Below are 18747 nucleotides of genomic sequence, written 5' to 3'. Positions count from 1 at the left end.
ATTGGCCGAATCCTTCTGCTTGAGTTGTCCTCCCACCTGCTCTGAATAACCTCATCAAGCCCTGGATGGTACAGGAGGGCACCACCATATTGTCTTAGCCGTCATAGTTGTGTCTCTCCTAGCTACTTCTGCTTCAGTTTCCCATTGACAAACTTACTGTTACTCTGTCTGCCTTCTGATTAGGGGTGGGCGATATAAACGATATACGATAGAAACGATATAAATTTGGCCAACGATAGAGATTTTGACTATATCGCTCCATCGCGATAGCGCATGTTGATGATGTCATCAAGCTGCGCCTGTTTGGTCGAAAGCATCGCAGCGGTTACAACCATTATCATCTGCAAATTATGCCAGTCGACAGTCATAGCAAAGAGATGAAGCACTTTAGAAATATGGGAAAGCCAAAAACTGCGCTTCCTCCACTTCCGTAACATTGATTCATTAATGTTGAATTCTCTTGCAGCTGCTCTATTCCCATGTTGTTGCAGTATATTAATAACTAACCTTGTATTGTGGATGAATAATCTCAGTTGTTCTCCTGACTGACGTTTGGCCCGTGTATAGCATCCTGCTATGCGATTGCATTTGTCCCTGACCACCAGAATCCCTCACGTTAACTTTTATCGAGTGGAAAAAAAATTGGCGTTCATCCTCCAGCTTCACTGTGCTAATGTTATGCTAACATAGCTGTGTCGCTAGCAATCACGTAGCACAACATTATATACCAGGTAGTCGAACTTCAGTAACCCTGCAAACGCCACTGCTGTTTAGTTTTCTGTCTTCATTTATGTTGGAAGTGGTAGCAGAGCTGTACGTTTTAATTAGTTTCAGAAATCTCTCAGTCAGAACATGGTATGTCATGTTTCGGTGGAAACTAGCGAGCTAACTTCCTGTTAACTTCTAACTCCATTTTTAAGTCTCAGTGTTCGTTTGACTTTGGGACTTGAAGCGGAAGGAGTTTTGGACCCAGATTACTCCGCGAAGCTCCTCACTACGGCAGCCGTAATGCTCTGACAATCCATCAAGCAGTGCGGCTTACCAAAGTTGTATTAGAACATTTTTTAACAGATTTTAACAGATTGGTTCGAGGTCAGTAAGCACAACCAAAATTCATACATAAGGCACACTCTCGATTTTTGAGAAAATTAAAGGATTTTAAGTGTGGAAAATACGTTATACAGAAGAAAATAATATATCGCGATATATATCGTTACCGCACATGCTTCAAATTATCCCGTGATATGGATTTTAGGCCATATCGCCCAGCCCTACTTCTGATTGTCAGCCTATGCCTTACCATGCTAACCTGCTCTGCTCCACTCCTGCTGTCCTGTGTTATCCACCTGCCACTCATTTTCTGAATTTTGTAGTTGCCGTTCAGTAAAGAACGATAATTCTAATTAGCACTAGGAAATTAATCATCAGTGTTAAAAGTCTTTAGCTAAATCATTGTGTTAGATGCAACTTTAAAAGTGTACCTGGCAGATGATAGGAAACTGCTTCCTGTGGACATGAAGGCCATCAATACCCAGAGGAAAGACAGCAGCCAGAGACATCATGCAGCCTACTGCTGTCATGTTGTTAAGGTAGGGCTGAGAGTTCTGAATGTACCTGGAGCAACAGCACCAACAGTTATTTTAAAGAAGCAAGTAGAAACATAGTGTATGTATTGGGATGATTACTTTTAAAATGCATTTCACCACAAACCAAAGAATGCATGGCCTTCAGTGGAATTTGTGATGTATTCCACTAGAATACTCATAGTCAATAAAAAGTGAACCCTCTGGTGCTTTGAGCAGTAACGAAACCTCATAAAGGTTTGAACTAAATGCTGACACAGACAGCGAAAATGATTCTTTGCAACACAATGCACACTGTCTCCAATGATGTTACCCTTTCTATGACTACTTGTAGAGTACTTATAGAATATTCTATGATATGACATTTAATTTGTGTCATATCATAGAATATTAACAAAAGATTTAGCTGATTTATTTTTACTGCAGCTCAAAACAAAGTAACTCTCAGTCAGTCCTTGTTTACTTGTTTCAAATGACTCAAAAAGCTTTCTAAATGTTTTGGTTTTTCCTCAGCATCACCATTTCTGCATAGCTCTTGCGTGGGTAGTATCTCGCCTCTTGCATAACAAAAAATGTATTTGCTCTATTGTTTATATAATTAGTACAAAGTGAAAGTAGAGTTGAGTTTTTGTACCTGACGTTGCTGTTGTAAATATTGAAAGTGAGGCAGACAATTCCCAGAAGGATTCCCAACCCAGCAAAGACAGACACAGACACAAAGAGCTTCTGAGACAGGTAGCGAAACTCTTCAATGACCACTGTCTGGTCTGCAGGAGGTCCAGAGCCTAACAGACACACAAAACATGAAGGTTAAGAACACTTTAGGCAACAAAGGACATGAGCAAGTGGGATCAAGGGGAAACTAATTAGCAGAGCAGAAATGCTAAATGCATGCCAGTGTTTGGTCTCCTGTCAGTTTAGTGTCTAGCAAAGCCCATCCTCCAAGAGCCATTAATGTTAGTAGTGAGTCACACACAGCCACATAATATGTGGCCCCATTGGCAAGGTTAATTTACCATTCACATTGCAACCAGCACTAATAGGTACAGAAATGCAGCTCTGGACTAAATGTCTGGATTATTTTTTTATTAACTGATTTCCACGTTGTTCATGAGTCCTTTCCCAGATTTGCAAAGTAACATTATGAATCCAATTCACCTGATTTGGTCCAAATCACAGTAACAAAAAATGCACTGGAAAGGTAATAACAAGACAACCCCTCGAAAACAGAATAGTTTTTTCACATGTTACTAGTTAGTATAGTAGAATGTTATTAGAAAAATATAACAACAGCAAATAAGGACTGTTTGCACCTTATGGCTACAAGTCACAAGAATAGGCTGGTTTTAAATGACAACTGGCAATGATAAAGCATTGTTGGAAAGTTTTGTTTGACTCGGACCTAATATTTAGCATGAAGGGGTTTTTTTGGCTTTCAGGACTTTCAAAGGTTCAGAGTACCCCTGCTATCAGCTGCAGCCAGGGAATCGCTACTGGAAACAGATTTATTGAAATTGTCAGACGTAGGTAGACTTATCAGCAACTGAAAAGTTAACCAACCCGGTGGAGACCTCCAGAGATACATATAAATATACATTTTTAATTGTAGTTATTGTCACAGTCCTGAGTTTTGACCTATTGTTTTGAGTTTGTTTGGGCATTTTGTATTACGTGTTTTGCATTGTTTGGTCTTGTTCATGTTTTAGGGAATTAGGGGATTATTATGTTCAGTTTTGAGAGCCCTGGTGCTAGTTCTTAGTTCTTTGAGTTTTGTTCCGTTTCATGTTCTGTTTGTCCCACTCTCTTTTTGTGTCCGTGTGTCTGTGTTTCTGTGTCTGTCCCGTTCTCTCTCCCTGTGTCCCTCATGCTCGTTTTGTGTCCCTCGCTCTCTACTCTCTACTCTGGATCAATGATTCCACACTGCTCATTGGAAGCACCTGCTGCACCGGCTCCAAAGATGTTCCTTCTTCGAGGTGGAAACGGGGTTCTCATTGTCAGCAATCCTTTCCTCAGCAAGAGACAGTTTTTCTGCCTGAGCCTGCGTCAGCTTTGTTTCTGAGCTGGTTAACTAAAGAACCATTTTTTCTGTCCCTAAGTTGGCTAGTTCTTCTCTGCCAGTACAGACAAGGAATATGAACTATGGACTGTGGCCAGGATGTGGTCCCTGGTTCAGCTGCAGGGGAGAGGTGGAAGAGTGAGCTCAAGAGGCGGTGCCAGGCAGGTGAGTGGACAGGTTGTGGTGATGCGCTGACAAGCTCTCTACTGTTTTAGTGACGCTGGAGTGGAGAGGAAGGAGGCTTCAGACGTGTGCTGGGGAGGAGCAGTAGTGGGACATGCATGTTTGTCAAACCTGTGGAAATACACTGCTGTGTGGCAAAAAGGAATAAAGAGACATTCCGTGCACACTGTGTGTGTGGGGTCTGGTCTTTCCACAAGCTGGAAGTCTTCCACAAGTCTTTCCACATATGCCTTCAAGCTGGGCAATAAACAAATGTGTGAAAAAGTGTAATATTATTCAACTGTAACCACTGTTGCTACCATGATATTACTTGCATATTAAGGGGTTTTTACTTTGGTAATTGAGTGGTAATAACTTACTTGCTTCTTAAGACTTAGTGACTACACCCTGATATGATGTAAGAATGCAATCAAACTGTTAACAAAGTGTGATTTTTAGGACACAAAATCCTAACATTAGCTGGTGTAATGCTAGCTCTCATAGCATGTCTATTCTGGTGACAATAAATAACTGCAACATCATCAGGAATAAATAGGTATGTTTATGTGTTTCTGTGTGTTCGAGTTTTGACTTGAGTTCACGAGATGAGGCTTGCGGTGAGGAGGATGAGGATGACATTTTATTAAGGTGCTGCTGGTGTTGTGTCTTTCCTTTGCGTTTTTTGTTTTCATATTTTTTTGGTTAAAACAGACATTTCACATCAGCGCCTATAATATCTTTTCTCTTCCACCTTTGGTGATATTTGCATGGGGCGATCTCTTGTCACATAAGTAAAATGCAATTAGTCAAAACAGAGATGTCGCTCGCTGACACTGTATTCAAATATAGCTACTGTGTTTGTGTGTGTGTGTGTGTGCGTGCGTGTGTGTGTGTGTGTGTGTGTATATATACACTTTAAGAAACTGTCTGCCACATTAGCATTTTACATTGTAAGCACTGCTTCATTTTAGCTCTGTTTTCGTGTTAAAGTTTTAGGAAGCATTTTTCACCCTCTGTGCAATGCCTTGTAAATACACATTCTGCAGTAAAAAGACTAAACTGTAGGGAGCCAGGATCATAACTCATAAAGACTATGCACTGTGCAAGTGAGTGGGTGTGTTTGCTGAAGGGAGATAATCTACCTGTGTGTGTGTGTGTGTGTGTGTGTGTGTGTGTGTGTGTGTGTGTGTGTGTGTGTGTGTGTGTGTGTGTGTCCGTCCTTTGGGAAATGTGTTCTCCTACATTAAGACCTCTCCCTGCCCCTTGATGGTAGAATCAGGATAGTATGTTACCATGACAATTGGCTCCATAACGGTTACAATTACATTATGTGAGAAAGCCAGTGATTGTCAAAGAGACTGAAAGAATGAAGAGGAAGTATGGAGATGAACAAACACTTGAAAATAAAAGTGAGAGAGAGAAGAGAGAAAAATGACAGGTTAGACAGATTTATATAGATAAGAAACTAATGAATCAGGATGGATTATGAAGAAAGAATTTGCAGAAGAAAGAGACAAACATGAGGAACAAGGGGAAAACCTGTATGTCTCGTACAATACCCATTGCTGGAACACAAAGACACGTAAGAACCAATCTACAACAAACTCACAGTAAGGAGGCCTAATTCTGTCATGTCACCACCACAGCTACCTTTGGCACCAACCAATTATAAGGACAGGACGGACAGCAAGGGAAGGAGAGCAACTAGACATGTCCCTTAGGGTGACTGCCCATCATGACTGCATTACGTAACAAGTCCACTTGCTGAAAGCATCTGGCAACTTACAGATGTCCCTCACTTGAATATGCATGACTGCAAAAATACAACATATACAACAAGCCCTCCCTTGAAGGTTTGTCATACCAGAGAGAGGCCACTTGGATGACCTTGTTGTCTAAAAGTTACACTTTACACCCTAAGGAGCTACGAATGACACTGAGCACATTTATTATTCATGACTAGGGATGGGTATCATTTAGGTTTTATCCGATACCAGTACCAAACCGGTACTTTTGAAACGGTGCCGGTGCTTAAACGGTGCTCGAACCGGTGCTCGAACCGGTGCTTAAAGAGTGGAGAACACACACTTTGTCCAAAAACCTCTCATGTTTAGCTGTTTTTTTGTAAAAAGATAACAATGTTTGCCTTTTCTGCAGCTATAGAACATATATGGTATCACTCTTGGCTGGAAGCAGTGCTTAATCAATGGAAAAAACACCAATTTTGTCTAAAAACCTCTCATGTTTAGCTGTTTTCCACTTTTTCTTTGGTCATTTTAGCCTTTTTGGCCAGGGTGAAGGGAGTATCTGCCATCAAACAAGAAGACAGCCGCATGTAACTACGATGGTGTTTGCTAGTTCACCTTACGTGCATTAATGTAATAACGTGGTTAGCCTACTCAACGTAAATTACACACGAACAACATTAAGCTACTCACGCAGAGAAAAACGGCTGCTGCTGCCATCATCATCCTCATCATTTCTGCTACACTGGCAGGGCTAGGGGCCAGGACTCTACTCTTCAGGTTCTTGGGGGATGTTGCTAACTCCGGGTCCGATAACAGGCAACACACCCGCAGTAGATGTGCACGTTGTGAGGTCTCGCAGCAAGCTATGGAATACTGTGCATTTCTCGGCTTTTAAAAAAACGCTATGCGTCACCAGGTGTTTAATCAGATTCGAGGTGTTACCTCCTTTGCACAGCATCAGCTTAAAGCACTTGTTGCAGGCTGCTGAGTTTGCATCTTTTGCTGTGAAGTACAGCCAGACTTTTTAATCTGTAGCTCTGCTCTAAAAGAACGTATGTACCTGGGCCCGCCTACTATCCTCAGAAAGGTAAAATGATTGGCTAGAATCCAAAGTGTATGACTCTCAGGAAAAAAAGCACCGAAATAAAGCACCGAAATGTGCTCTGCTTTTCGGTCTGGTTACTACCGTTTATGTCAGAACCGGTCCCATAATGGCACCGGATACCGGTACCCATCCCTATTCATGACTGATAGCAAATTAGCCCCCATTATAATTCACCTTGTTTGGAAGAAAACGATCTCAAGAGATGACAAAGAAAGTAGGTAGGTGAAACATATCTGTGTTCAAAACAACATTAGAGGTGTAACTTCCATCTCCCTCATGAATGCAATGTGCATGCTCTTCCATTTTGTATGGCAATAGCAAACTGCATCCCCCTTTGGTGTTAGTGCACATAACTGGGCATGTGCTGTCACCTCCATTTCAGCTGTCAGTTTTAGTGGTACGCAGTGCTGTAGGTAATCTTTTTTGTTGTTATTGTTATTTTCCAATATGAAAAGATATTCACCACTTATAAAAACAAAACTGTAACAAGTTCCAGATAAATGTTTGGTTTTATGTGTTACTAAATAAATTTAGTATCAGGCACATTCTGCAGCTAATTTGGTTAATTGGGTTCAGGTCAGTAAGATGATTGGGTAATAAAAGAGCATCTTACAAAGGCAGTGTTTCAGAAGAAACAAAGGTTAGCTAGACTGCAAAAAACGTGTCTACAAATTGTGGAACAGTTTCAGAATAATGCTCCACAATGTAATACTCTAAAGACTATCAATATGTCATCATCCACAGTAAATAATATTAAAATTCACCAATCTGGAGAATCCTCTTTGTGAAAGGGACAAGGCTGAAAATCAGTATTGGAGGCTCATTATCATTAGGACCTCTGGTGGCACTGCACCAAAAGCAAGCATTGTGGGGAATTAGGGTGGTAAATATAGTAAATATGATACATAAACCTCAATTTTTAAATAATGTTTAACCTCCTAACACCTGAACTCTTCCAGAGCATGCATTTTTAATTTAATATTAATTTAATATTTAATATTTGGGCATATTGGGGCCCGATGAATGTAAAAACAAAGAATTATCAAATGTTTTTTTTTTTTTTACCTGATTTTTGTTTCTAAGAAAAATGAGAGCCACAAATGAGGATATTTGTTAGAATTTTGATAGAACAGTGGCAGTATAACATCCTCATAAGTGGATATCAGGCCCTTGTAGGCAAGGCAAGGCAAGGCAAGGCAAATTTATTTGTATAGCACAATTCAACAACAAGGTGATTCAAAGTGCTTTACAGAGACATTAGAAACAAAAACAAATAAAAAGTATGATTTAAAATTGATTAAAACAAGCAAACAAACAAACTAACTAAACACACACATTTCACACCTGTTCGCGCGATCTGAACCCTTATCGTAAGGGGAGCTACCAGTCCTTCTGTGGACGAGTTACTTTCTATTTTAAATTCCCTGAATTTAAAATACTCTCTAGACCCAGTCTAGACCCAGCTGGGGAGCTACCCAGAGCTCTAATCCGACTTAACAAACAAACAAACAAACAAAACAGTATATAAAATCAAAACAGATAAAATCAGAACAGTAGATAAAATCAGTAGTTAATGTAAGTTTTGAAATTTAAGCTTAACTAATTAACAAACAAACAAAACAGTATATAAAATCAAAACAGATAAAATCAGAAATAGATAAGATCAGTAGTTAGTGTAAGTTTTGAAATTTAAGCTTAAAAGTGTGGATTTGGTGCTTTATTCAAATGCAGCTGAGAATAGGTGAGTCTTCAACCTGGATTTAAATAAACTGAGTGTTTCAGCTGATCTGAGGCTTTCTGGGAGTTTGTTCCAGATATAAGGAGCATAAAAGCTGAATGCAGCTTCTCCGTGTCTGGTTCTGACTCCGGGAACTGATAAAAGACCGGATCCAGATGACCTGAGGGATCTGGAAGGTTCATACTGCGTCAGGAGGTCACTGATGTATTTTGGTCCTAAACCATTCAGAGCTTTATAGGCCAGCATCAGAACTTTAAAGTCTATCCTCTGATGGACAGGCAGCCAGTGTAAAGACCTCAGAGCTGGACTGATGTGGTCCACTTTTTTGGTCTTAGTGAGGACTCGAGCAGCAGAGTTCTGAATGAGCTGTAGTTGTCTGACTGATTTTTTAGGTAGACCTGTAAAGATGCTGTTACAGTAATCAAGCCTACTAAAAATGAATGCATGGACTAGTTTTTCCAGGTCCTGTTGAGACATCAGATCTTTTATCCTTGAAATATTCTTGAGGTGATAGTAAGCTGATTTTGTTATTGTCTTAATGTGTTTTTCTAAGTTTAGGTCTGCATCCATCACTACACCCAAATTTCTCGCCTGGTTTGTGGTTTTTAGATGTATGGATTGAAGTTCTCTAGTGACCTGTAATCGTTTTTCTTTGGCGCCAAAGACTATTACCTCAGTTTTGTTTTTGTTTAGTTGGAGAAAATTGTGGCACAACCAGTCATTAATTTCCTCAATGCATTTACCAAGAGCCTGTACAGGGCCTCGGTCTCCTGGTGACATTGTGATATATATTTGTGTGTCATCTGCATAGCTGTGGTAGTTTATTTTGTTGTTCTTTATAATCTGTGCCAGTGGGAGCATGTAAATGTTAAACAGAGGGGGTCCCAAGATGGAACCTTGGGGAACTCCACATGTGATACTTGTCTGCTCGGATGTGAAGTTACCTATTGATACAAAGTATTTCCTGTTTTCTAAGTATGTTTTGAACCAGTTTAGTACAGTTCCTGAAAGACCTGTCCAGTTCTCCAGTCGTTTGAGTAATATGTTGTGGTCAACTGTATCAAATGCTGCACTGAGATCCAGTAAAACTAGGACTGACATTTTTCCACTGTCTGTATTCAGACATATGTCATTAAACACTTTGGTCAGAGCGGTTTCAGTGCTGTGGTTCTGTCTAAAACCTGACTGGAAGGCATCATAGCAGTTATTCTGTTTTAAGAAGTAATTGAGCTGTTGAGAAACTGCTTTTTCAATGATCTTACTTAAAACTGGGAGATTTGAGATCGGCCTGTAGTTGTTCATTTGTGTCTTGTCAAGATTGTCCTTTTTCAGTATAGGTTCAGTGGTTCTGGAAACACACCTGATAATAAAGAAAAGTTGGCGATCTGTAACAGGTCTGACTCTAAAGTCTTTGAGACCTTTTTGAAAAAACTTGTTGGCAGGACATCTAAACAGCAGGAGGAGGAGTTCAGTTGACCTAAGATGTCCTCCAGGTCTTTGCTGTTAATCGGGTGAAACTGTTTGATGGTGTTTAAACAGTTTTTCGGTGGACACAGTACATATCCTGGATCTGCTGTTGATGTACCAACTGCTTGTCTAATCTTTTGGATTTTGTCTGTGAAGAATTTGGCAAAGTCATTGCAGGCCATGGTTGAATGAAGTTCAGCTGCCACTGGCACAGGAGGGTTTGTTAGCCTGTCAACTATAGAAAATAAGACCCGAGCATTATGGCTGTTTTTAGTGATGATGTCAGAGAAGTAGGACCTCCTTGCATTCCTCAGTTGTAAATTATAATTGTGAAGTTTCTCTTTATAGATGTCATAATGAACCTGGAGGTTTGTTTTTCTCCATCTGCGCTCAGCTTTCCTACACTCTCTTTTTTCGTTTTTCACTAGTGTGGAGTTTCTCCATGGAGACTTTTTCCTTCCAGAGATAACCTTCACCTTAATGGGAGCAATAGTGTCCATTACATTTAACATTTTTTGCATTAAAGCTATTGACGAGCTCATTGACTGAACCTTTGGACAGGTCAGGTGTTAATGGGAAGACCTGGTTAAAGATCTCACTACTGTCTTCAGTTATACACCGTTTTGTGATCACTGCTGTTGATATATTTATGTGGGCTGAGATTTTACTTTCAAAGAAAACACAGTAATGATCAGATAAGCCCACATCAGACACAGTAACCTTTGAAATGCTCAGGCTCTTGGAGATCAGTAGGTCAAGAGTGTGTCCTCTATTATGTGTGGCCTCTGTTACATGCTGAGTCAGCTCAAAGTTGCCCAGAGTGTTACTCAGGTCTTTAGTCCCTTTGTCCTGAGGGTTGTCCACATGGATGTTAAAATCCCCAACAATAATTACAGAGCAAAAGTCAATATTTTGGTCTAAATAACCCAAAATGTGATGTCCACATATGTGGATGCAGGGTCCTAGGAGGTTAACTCTATTCATTTATTATTTATTTTGTATATATAAGAATTATATATATATATATATATATATATATATATATATATATATATATATATATATATATATATATATATATATATATATATGCAACATTCTCCACAGTTTTTCAGTGCATTAACCACTGTGAGATCTGCGTTTTGTTGTTCGTGCAGGCAGAACGGAAATGGATGCAGTCTCAGATCTTCTGTGTGCTTATTAGAGAACACAGATCCACCCAGATTACTTGACTTCTAGCAGCCACCTTCTGTTTAATGTATCGCTGTCATGGCATTAAACTTGTTTTCATGCTTAATTAATAAATTGAACCTAACTGCCACTGCACAGCAGTGCTGTGCAGTGGCACATTGCTTAACTGTTGTTATCTAGGTGTGACTTAACTGGATATCTGGTGAGCTTTTAAAATTTAGCAAATTGTTGCTGTTCCCACATGCTTGTATATATCGTACTTACTATTGTTTGAGTACTTGCGATTATTTTATTGTACTTTTTATATTTTACATTTATATTTATTATTTATCTTGCACCAAGGGAGTGGCACTCCAATTTCGTTGTACTCTGTACAATGACAATAAAGGCTATTCTATTCTATGCTAAACAAAACCTAAAAAAATGTATGCAAATTGACCACCAATCTTTGACCACAGAGAGTGAGATGGTAAAGAGGAGAGGGTAACAACAGAGGGAGGAAAAAGGAATTTGGGGGAACAAGGGTGCAGGGTGGAGTACAAGACAGAGAAACAAAGGGGCATAGGAAGATGAATGTTCCTCACCTATCCACTTGTCATTCCCATACCAGGACAGATTGCCTTTAGTGCTGTCGTAGTATCCGATCTTTTTATAGCTTCCTCCTGTGAAATACAGACAAAGAGAGAGAATGAGAATGGAGGCTCACACTCTAATGCCTCTTAACATAATTAATGAAGATCCAGAAGTGTCTTCAACCTTACTAACAAGCCAAATATGTATAGGGACATTTGTCCTCTAAATATTTCAGTACAACAGCAAAATTATACCAGAACTGAACTCAAATTAAATGCTTGGCATTTTGTGAAGTGGGCTGCCTCACTTTCCTTTTGAAGGATGTAGACAGCTTAACATACAACAGGAGAAACATTGCATCTCGTGACTTTAAGTGGACCTTCTGGTTTAATTGGGAACTTCACAGTGCTGGATCCTGAAAAGAGGATGGTCCAGTGTTGTTGACCCAATTTGTCATGCTTTTGGACTTTCAGGTACTGCTTATTATTAAATATCTTCTGTTTGTTTTTCTGTTTGCTGTTTATTTACATTTCCAGCCTTATGCATTTCAGACTTTCCAGTCTTAAGTTCTTAATTCCAGTTTGTATTAAAGTTTCGTTTTTGTTTCTCTCAGTGTCTGTGTTTGGTTCTCTAGTCAGGTTTCATTTTCAGTCACTTGACTATCTCATAATGTATTTACCTGTACCTTATTTCCCCCCACTGTGATGTATTTCACTGACTGGTCCTCAGGGTGTTTATATATATGAATATAGGTAGTTACAACCGAGGGGATCACACTACCAGAAGGCAACATTGCAGACTTAGAGGACAGCTACAAGAATCCCACAGACAAATTTGAACCATGAAGAGGCCACTAGGAGAGCTGCAACCAGTAAGCACCTGCAGAGAGTCAGGCAAATCCTGAGGAGTCAGCTGAATGGTAAGAAGTTGGTGGGACAATGTCTGTGATCTGTCCCAGTATGTTCCTGTGGATTTAGGTTTGCCTTGCTTTTTGGACTTTTTGTTTGATTGAATTTGTCAGCAGCCTGAATAAACAGGCTCACCTTTGTTAAATCAAGTCTGCTTTTTGGAAATAAAATCACAATTTTCTACATGGCATCAAATCTAGCATTTTGACTGTGACAAGAAGACTCTATGAGCTACTGAAAATCTAGGTAAGCAAATAAGTTACAAGCTTCATGGGGACATTTTGTGTTCGTTTAAATAAATCTGCTTCAATCTGTTGGTATAGATGGTGTCAGACTATATTATCCACATCCTGAATGCCACTGTGTACTTAATACAAAGATGTGACACTGATGTCTTTTTTTGAATTAGATGAAATAGACCCCTACGACAAGACCATCGAGGGAACAGTTCACCCTGCCTGGGATAGGGTTACTGGATCCCTGCCCTGGAGCCAGGCCCAGGGAGGGTGCCCGAGGGCGAGCGTCTGGTGACCGGGCCTTAGTCCATGGGGCCCGGCTGGTCACAGCCTGAAAAAGGGACATGGACCCATCTTCCTGCAGGCCCACCACCTGCAGGAGGCACCGTAGGGGTCGGGTACAATGTGGAGGTCCTGGTGGACCAATCCCTGGCTACCAAGACTGGCAATTGGGACATGGACAGACCAAACAATCAGTTCTATTTGAAAGTAGACATGTTTGCTGTAGCATACCTTGAAGCTGTTCAATTAAAGTCCAGGCCATTCGAGATCCTTGAGCATCAAATACAACATGACCCTGAAAGAAGCATAAAAATGTTGATGATGCTATATCTACACACACCCTTCACACAGTACCCATGTGTCTTTCTCTTTGCAACTTTTTTTCTCTCACTCCAGCACCAGTAAGTGTTGCACTTACAGACACTCCTTCAAAAGAGCTGGTGTTCATTGCTCGGTAGATCTCAGCAGTGATATCTCGGTTGTTATAGTTGAAATCTTCAAGACGATGACCCTTGGCCCTAAGGGGCCCAACGGTTTTGTTGAGGGCCAGCGCTAGAGCCCACACAGCGTCATACGCCAGCGGAGCCTCTTGGAAACCACCTGTTTCTTCTGGATTTTTACCCCCAAGTTTGGACATGAGCTGAGCAAGAAACTCTTGAGAGGTCTGGATACGGGAGACCATGACAGAGCAATAGTTAGACACAGGACACACTGATCATAAGGTAAAACCCCAACAAATATGAAAGAGAAGCCCAGTGACTACATCATTTCACTTGCTTTGCATGGTCTTTTGTGTGCATGTGTGTTTGTGTGTGTGTGTCAGTGAGAGAGAAAGGGAAAGAGAGAGAAAGCATATTGTGACCTTGAAGCATTTTACTTGAGGCATATTTTAAGTTGTTAGATTCTTATATCCAGATATACCACAGAAAACATTTTCCTTTGTGTACAATGCTCATTGTTCATGATGTGCACAAACCTCACCTTAATTCTGTTTGTCTTTTTTTCCATGTCTGCCTAGCCCTAATTGCAAGTAACTAGGGCTACGCAAAATGGCTAAAAAAACCCTCTTCCTGTAGATTTTAAAAATCATTGCTACACCGTATATGATGAAAGCTTTAACTATGTTAAGTTATAAGAATTTTAGTTATTAGGCAAAAAATAATTAATAATTTGTTAACAATAATCAGTAATAATAACTTATTAATTAATTAATGACGTTTCTAAAAATATGTGCACTGTGTGAAGGTATTGGGGATTATAGGGTTAAATTCCAACAAAACAATGTTATGTTTCTTGTAACAGAAAGGGAGTATAAAATACTTAACAATATGGTCACATGCTCAGACGTTTTCACTGAGCATATGTACTAAAATTGCAGTTCTGCTCTTCCACTGATATGTAACAAAAGTTGTTCACACTGCAAGTTATTGTCATTTCAGTAGTGAACCTCCACGAGTCTTCATTAAATCTGCTTGAAAAAGGCTTGGCAGACAATCGTTTGATGCTGTACAATTTTTGTTTCAAACAACACTCTGACTTTACAACAGGGAACCCACAGTGACAGTTAGTGTCTACTTTACAGTTTTAATGGTACATGTAAAAAGATTCAGAATAATCTGTGACTGTTTAATCACTTAAAGTTTAATACAAAAACAAGTTTAGGCATAGAAAAATGTCTGTTTTCCATAAGTGACATTATTTCTAAGTAGTCACAAGGTGTGGCCTACTTATGTGTTTTAAAGTGCTCAGGGAATTCAACAAACACTAACTGTTGAAATTATTTCAGTCTTCTTGTCATTATTGCTTGTGATGATATAGCCATGGATTCAGGGATCACACAAATGACTGACCGGATTGCGAAACGTCCATCCTCTACACTTTTATGCATCTAACATCCTTCTGCCTTGCCTTTGCTTTACTGCATGCTTTCTTTTTTCTTTTTTTACCTGTCTTGTCTTGCAGTGAAGGCCAAGAAAAACTGCAGAAAATACTTATTTTCCCAAGTGAACCATTACGGCTTTTGCTATATTGATTTTCAAAGTTTATTTGATGTTTATCATTTTTACAGTGGCTTGTAAAAGTATTCGGCCCCCTTGAACTTTCCCACATTTTGTCACATTACAGCCACAACTTGAACTTTCCCACATTTTGTCACATTACAGCCACAAACATGAATCAATTTTATTGGAATTCCACGTGAAAGACCAACACAAAGTGGTATACACGTGAGAAGTGGAACGAAAATCATACATGATTCTAAACATTTTTTACAAACAAATAACTGAAAAGTGGGGTGTGCTTTGAAATACTTTCATTTAGGGTTTTCTTTTTAGCTTTTTAAAAGGTTCGATTTTTTTTGCAACAATTTTTTTGAGCATCACTGATAAAGTTGTGTCATAAGATAATGCATGTCTTACCAGGTTAGAAGCTCCTCGTACTGTTTCTGGGTTAAGCATGACAATTTCAGTAGTTACATGACCCTCCACAGCCTCTGTCATCTGCTCCACAGTACAGTTGATGGATGGGTCTTTGATCTTAAACCAGTTGTCTGCATACCAGCCAATGAGGAACCAAACATACTTTTTCCCATATAACTTCTCCTTGTAAACCTGCAAAAAGATGATGGAAGAATGTGTGAAGTTGAAATTCAATTCAACACCAATTTTATTTAAGGAAAAGAGAAGTGAGAAGGATCTTGCAGAGCTCCTGACCCAACCTGCTTAACTTTAGCATCCTACAGTTTATGTTCCCTTGTTACACATTCAACATTATGGCATTCTTCTTCTGAACCTAATACAACCATATAAATAATACATCAACAATGATCTGCTCCTTGGGTGTGGATCTGTGGCATAAAAAAATTGTCTTGATCTAGGGTGGGCCATTTATATGGATACACCGTAATAACATGGGAATGGTTGGTGATATTAAAGTCCTGTTTGTGGCACATTAGTATATGTGAGGGGGCAAACTCCTCAAGATGGGTGGTGACCATGGTGGCCATTTAGAAGTCGGCCATCTTGGATACAACTTTTGTTTTTTCAATAGGAAGAGGGCCATGTGACACATCAAACCTATTGGTAATGTCACAAGAAAAACAATGGTGTGCTTGGTTTCAACGTAACTCTTTCATGAGTTATTTACAAGTTTCTGACCACTTATAAAATGTGTTTAATGTGCTCCCCATTGTGTTGGATTGTCAATGCAACCCTCTTCTCCCACTCTTCACACACTGATAGCAACACCGCAGGAGAAATGCCAGCACAGGCATCCAGTATCCGTAGTTTCAGGTGCTGCACATCTCGTATCTTCACACCATAGACAATTGCCTTCAGATGACCCCAAAGATAAAAGTGTAAGGGGGTCAGATCGGGAGACCTTGGGGGCCATTCAACTGGCCCACGACGACCAATCCACTTTCCAGGAAACTGTTCATCTAGGAATGCTCGGACTTCCTAAATGAACCCATAATGTGGTGGTGCACCATCTTGCTGGAAAAACTCAGGGAACATGCCAGCTCCGAGTGCTACGCTGTGGGCTCTTGCTGAATGAATCTAGGACAGCCACTGATGTTTCTTTATTAGTGACAGTTTTCTTGCACCCACATTGTGGCAAATCCAACAATGAACCAGTTTCACGAAACTTAGCAAGCAGTTTGCTAACTGTAGCATGGGAGATGGGTGGTCTCGTAGGGTGTCTTGCATTGAAATCTTCTGCAATGACCCGGTTACTGCGTTCACCAGATATCAATGCAATTTCGATCTGCTCCTCACGTGTTAACCTCTTCGACATGTCAATGGCTGTGAACAAAGAGAAACTTGTAAATAACTCATGAAAGAATAAAGTTACGTTGAAATCAAGCACACCATTGTTTTTCTTGTGACATTACCAATAGGTTTGGTGTGTCACATGACCCTCTTCCTATTGAAAAAACAAAAGTTGTATCCAAGATGGCCGACTTCTAAATGGCCACCATGGTCACCACCCGTCTTCAGGAGTTTGCCCCCTCACATATACTAATGTGCCACAAACAGGACTTTAATATCACCAACCATTCCCATGTTATTACGGTGTATCCATATAAATGGCCCACCCTGTACTATAACTTTTCACCTGTGAGTGTTACTTTTGAGGGTTTAAGATCAACAACAATAGTGATATTCAATATATTAAAAAAACAAAACATTTTATACCCATCAAGTCTTGTGAAACAGTACATTTGAGACATAAAGTGTGTTGCTGTTACAGCCTGTGAAGGCTCTGTCTGACACTGGTTAGGTTTGAGACATTAACGTAAACTGACATTTAAGTGGCCTTGTAGTGTTCAAAAATATTAAATTGTTCTTGTGAATATAAACAAAGAAGCTCTAAGTAGTATGAAGTCTACTTTTTTTCTCTCTCAGGCCTCTTTATATACAGAACTTATTGCAATATCTTCCGAGGCCTGTTAAAAATTGTAACAAAATCTATTTGGAACATGGAATAGTAAAATCCAGGATATGATATGTATGATATGTACATTTTGTAATAAACTGCTAGCACTTGGTGGTGGTAACTTAGAGAGTAAAATAGCAGAATTGCATATTTATTGAATGTGTATGATAATTCTAGCTCTCATTGCTATGTAGAATCAATGTTCCATCATGTATGATAATTTGATAATTTGGAGAATTATATTTATTATTTATTTATTGTTGTGTTTTTGGGGTTGGTTTTTTTTTTGCATTTTACAGCCTTCAATGTTATTACACAGAAGGATTAATGTAGGTAGGAATAGGTAGGATTCATTCCAGCATTATAAGATGGTAAAATTTCAATTTTTATTAAATATTATTATGAGGTTACTATCAAGTCATTATGTTAAAATTTTCAATGCAAACATATTACCAATACATTACTTACATTACATACATTATTTCAAAAATACTATATTACCATCCATCCATCCATCTTCATCCGCTTTATCCGAGGCCGGGTCACGGGGGCAACAGCCTAAGCAAAGAGGCCCAGACCTCCCTCTCCCCAGCCACCTCCTCCAGCTTATCCGGGGGCACACCAAGGCATTCCCAGGCCAGCCGAGAGATATAATCTCTCCAGCGTGTCCTGGGTCTGCCCCTGGGCCTCCTCCCGGTGGGACATGCCTGGAACACCTCACCCAAGAGGCGCCCAGGGGGCATCCTTGTCAGATGCCCAAACCACCTCAGCTGGCTCCTTTTGATGTGGAGCAGCAGCGGCTCTACTCTGAGCCCCTCCCGGATGGCCGAACTTCTCACCCTATCTCTAAGGGAGAGGCCAGCCACCCTTCGGAGGAAGCTCATTTCTGCAGCTTGTGTCCGCGATCTCGTTCTTTCGGTCACTACCCACAGTTCGTGGCCATAGGTGAGGGTAGGGATGTAGATCGACCGGTAAATTGAGAGCTTCGCTTTTACACTCAGCTCCCTCTTCACCACGACGGACCGGTGCAGCGTCCGCATTACTGCAGCTGCAGCCCCAATCCGTCTGTCGATCTCCGGCTCCCTTCTCCCATCACTCGCGAACAAGACCCCGAGATACTTGAACTCCTCCACTTGGGGCAGGAACTCATCCCCAACCCGGAGTAGGCACTCCACCCTTTTCCGGCTGAGAACCATGGCCTCAGATTTGGAGGTGCTGATCCTCATTCCCGCTGCTTCACACTTGGCTGCGAACCGTTCCAGTG

At 40.2% G+C, this 18747-nt stretch overlaps 1 protein-coding gene across 3 annotated transcripts in view; it reads right to left on the bottom strand.

The window, feature by feature from the left end:
- The window catches only part of gabbr1b (gamma-aminobutyric acid (GABA) B receptor, 1b), a 119124-nt gene that overhangs the window by 37712 nt on the left and 62665 nt on the right, over positions 1-18747 (bottom strand). For all 3 annotated transcript variants that reach the window (XM_085396255.1, XM_085396253.1, XM_085396254.1), the window contains 6 exons: positions 15467-15658; positions 13468-13713; positions 13281-13344; positions 11635-11712; positions 2218-2368; positions 1482-1614 (listed from right to left, as the gene is read on the bottom strand). In XM_085396255.1, the coding sequence (XP_085252381.1) occupies positions 1482-1614; positions 2218-2368; positions 11635-11712; positions 13281-13344; positions 13468-13713; positions 15467-15658 (864 nt within the window). The remainder of the gene's footprint in view (positions 1-1481; positions 1615-2217; positions 2369-11634; positions 11713-13280; positions 13345-13467; positions 13714-15466; positions 15659-18747) is intronic.

This window comes from Rhamphochromis longiceps, linkage group LG22, assembly GCF_057381845.1.
Source record: "Rhamphochromis longiceps isolate RC_006_pf linkage group LG22, R_longiceps_female_GT1.1, whole genome shotgun sequence".
NCBI lineage: Eukaryota > Metazoa > Chordata > Actinopteri > Cichliformes > Cichlidae > Rhamphochromis > Rhamphochromis longiceps.
Note: the sequence above shows the minus strand (reverse complement) of the source record. Positions and strands in the feature narration are given on the sequence as shown.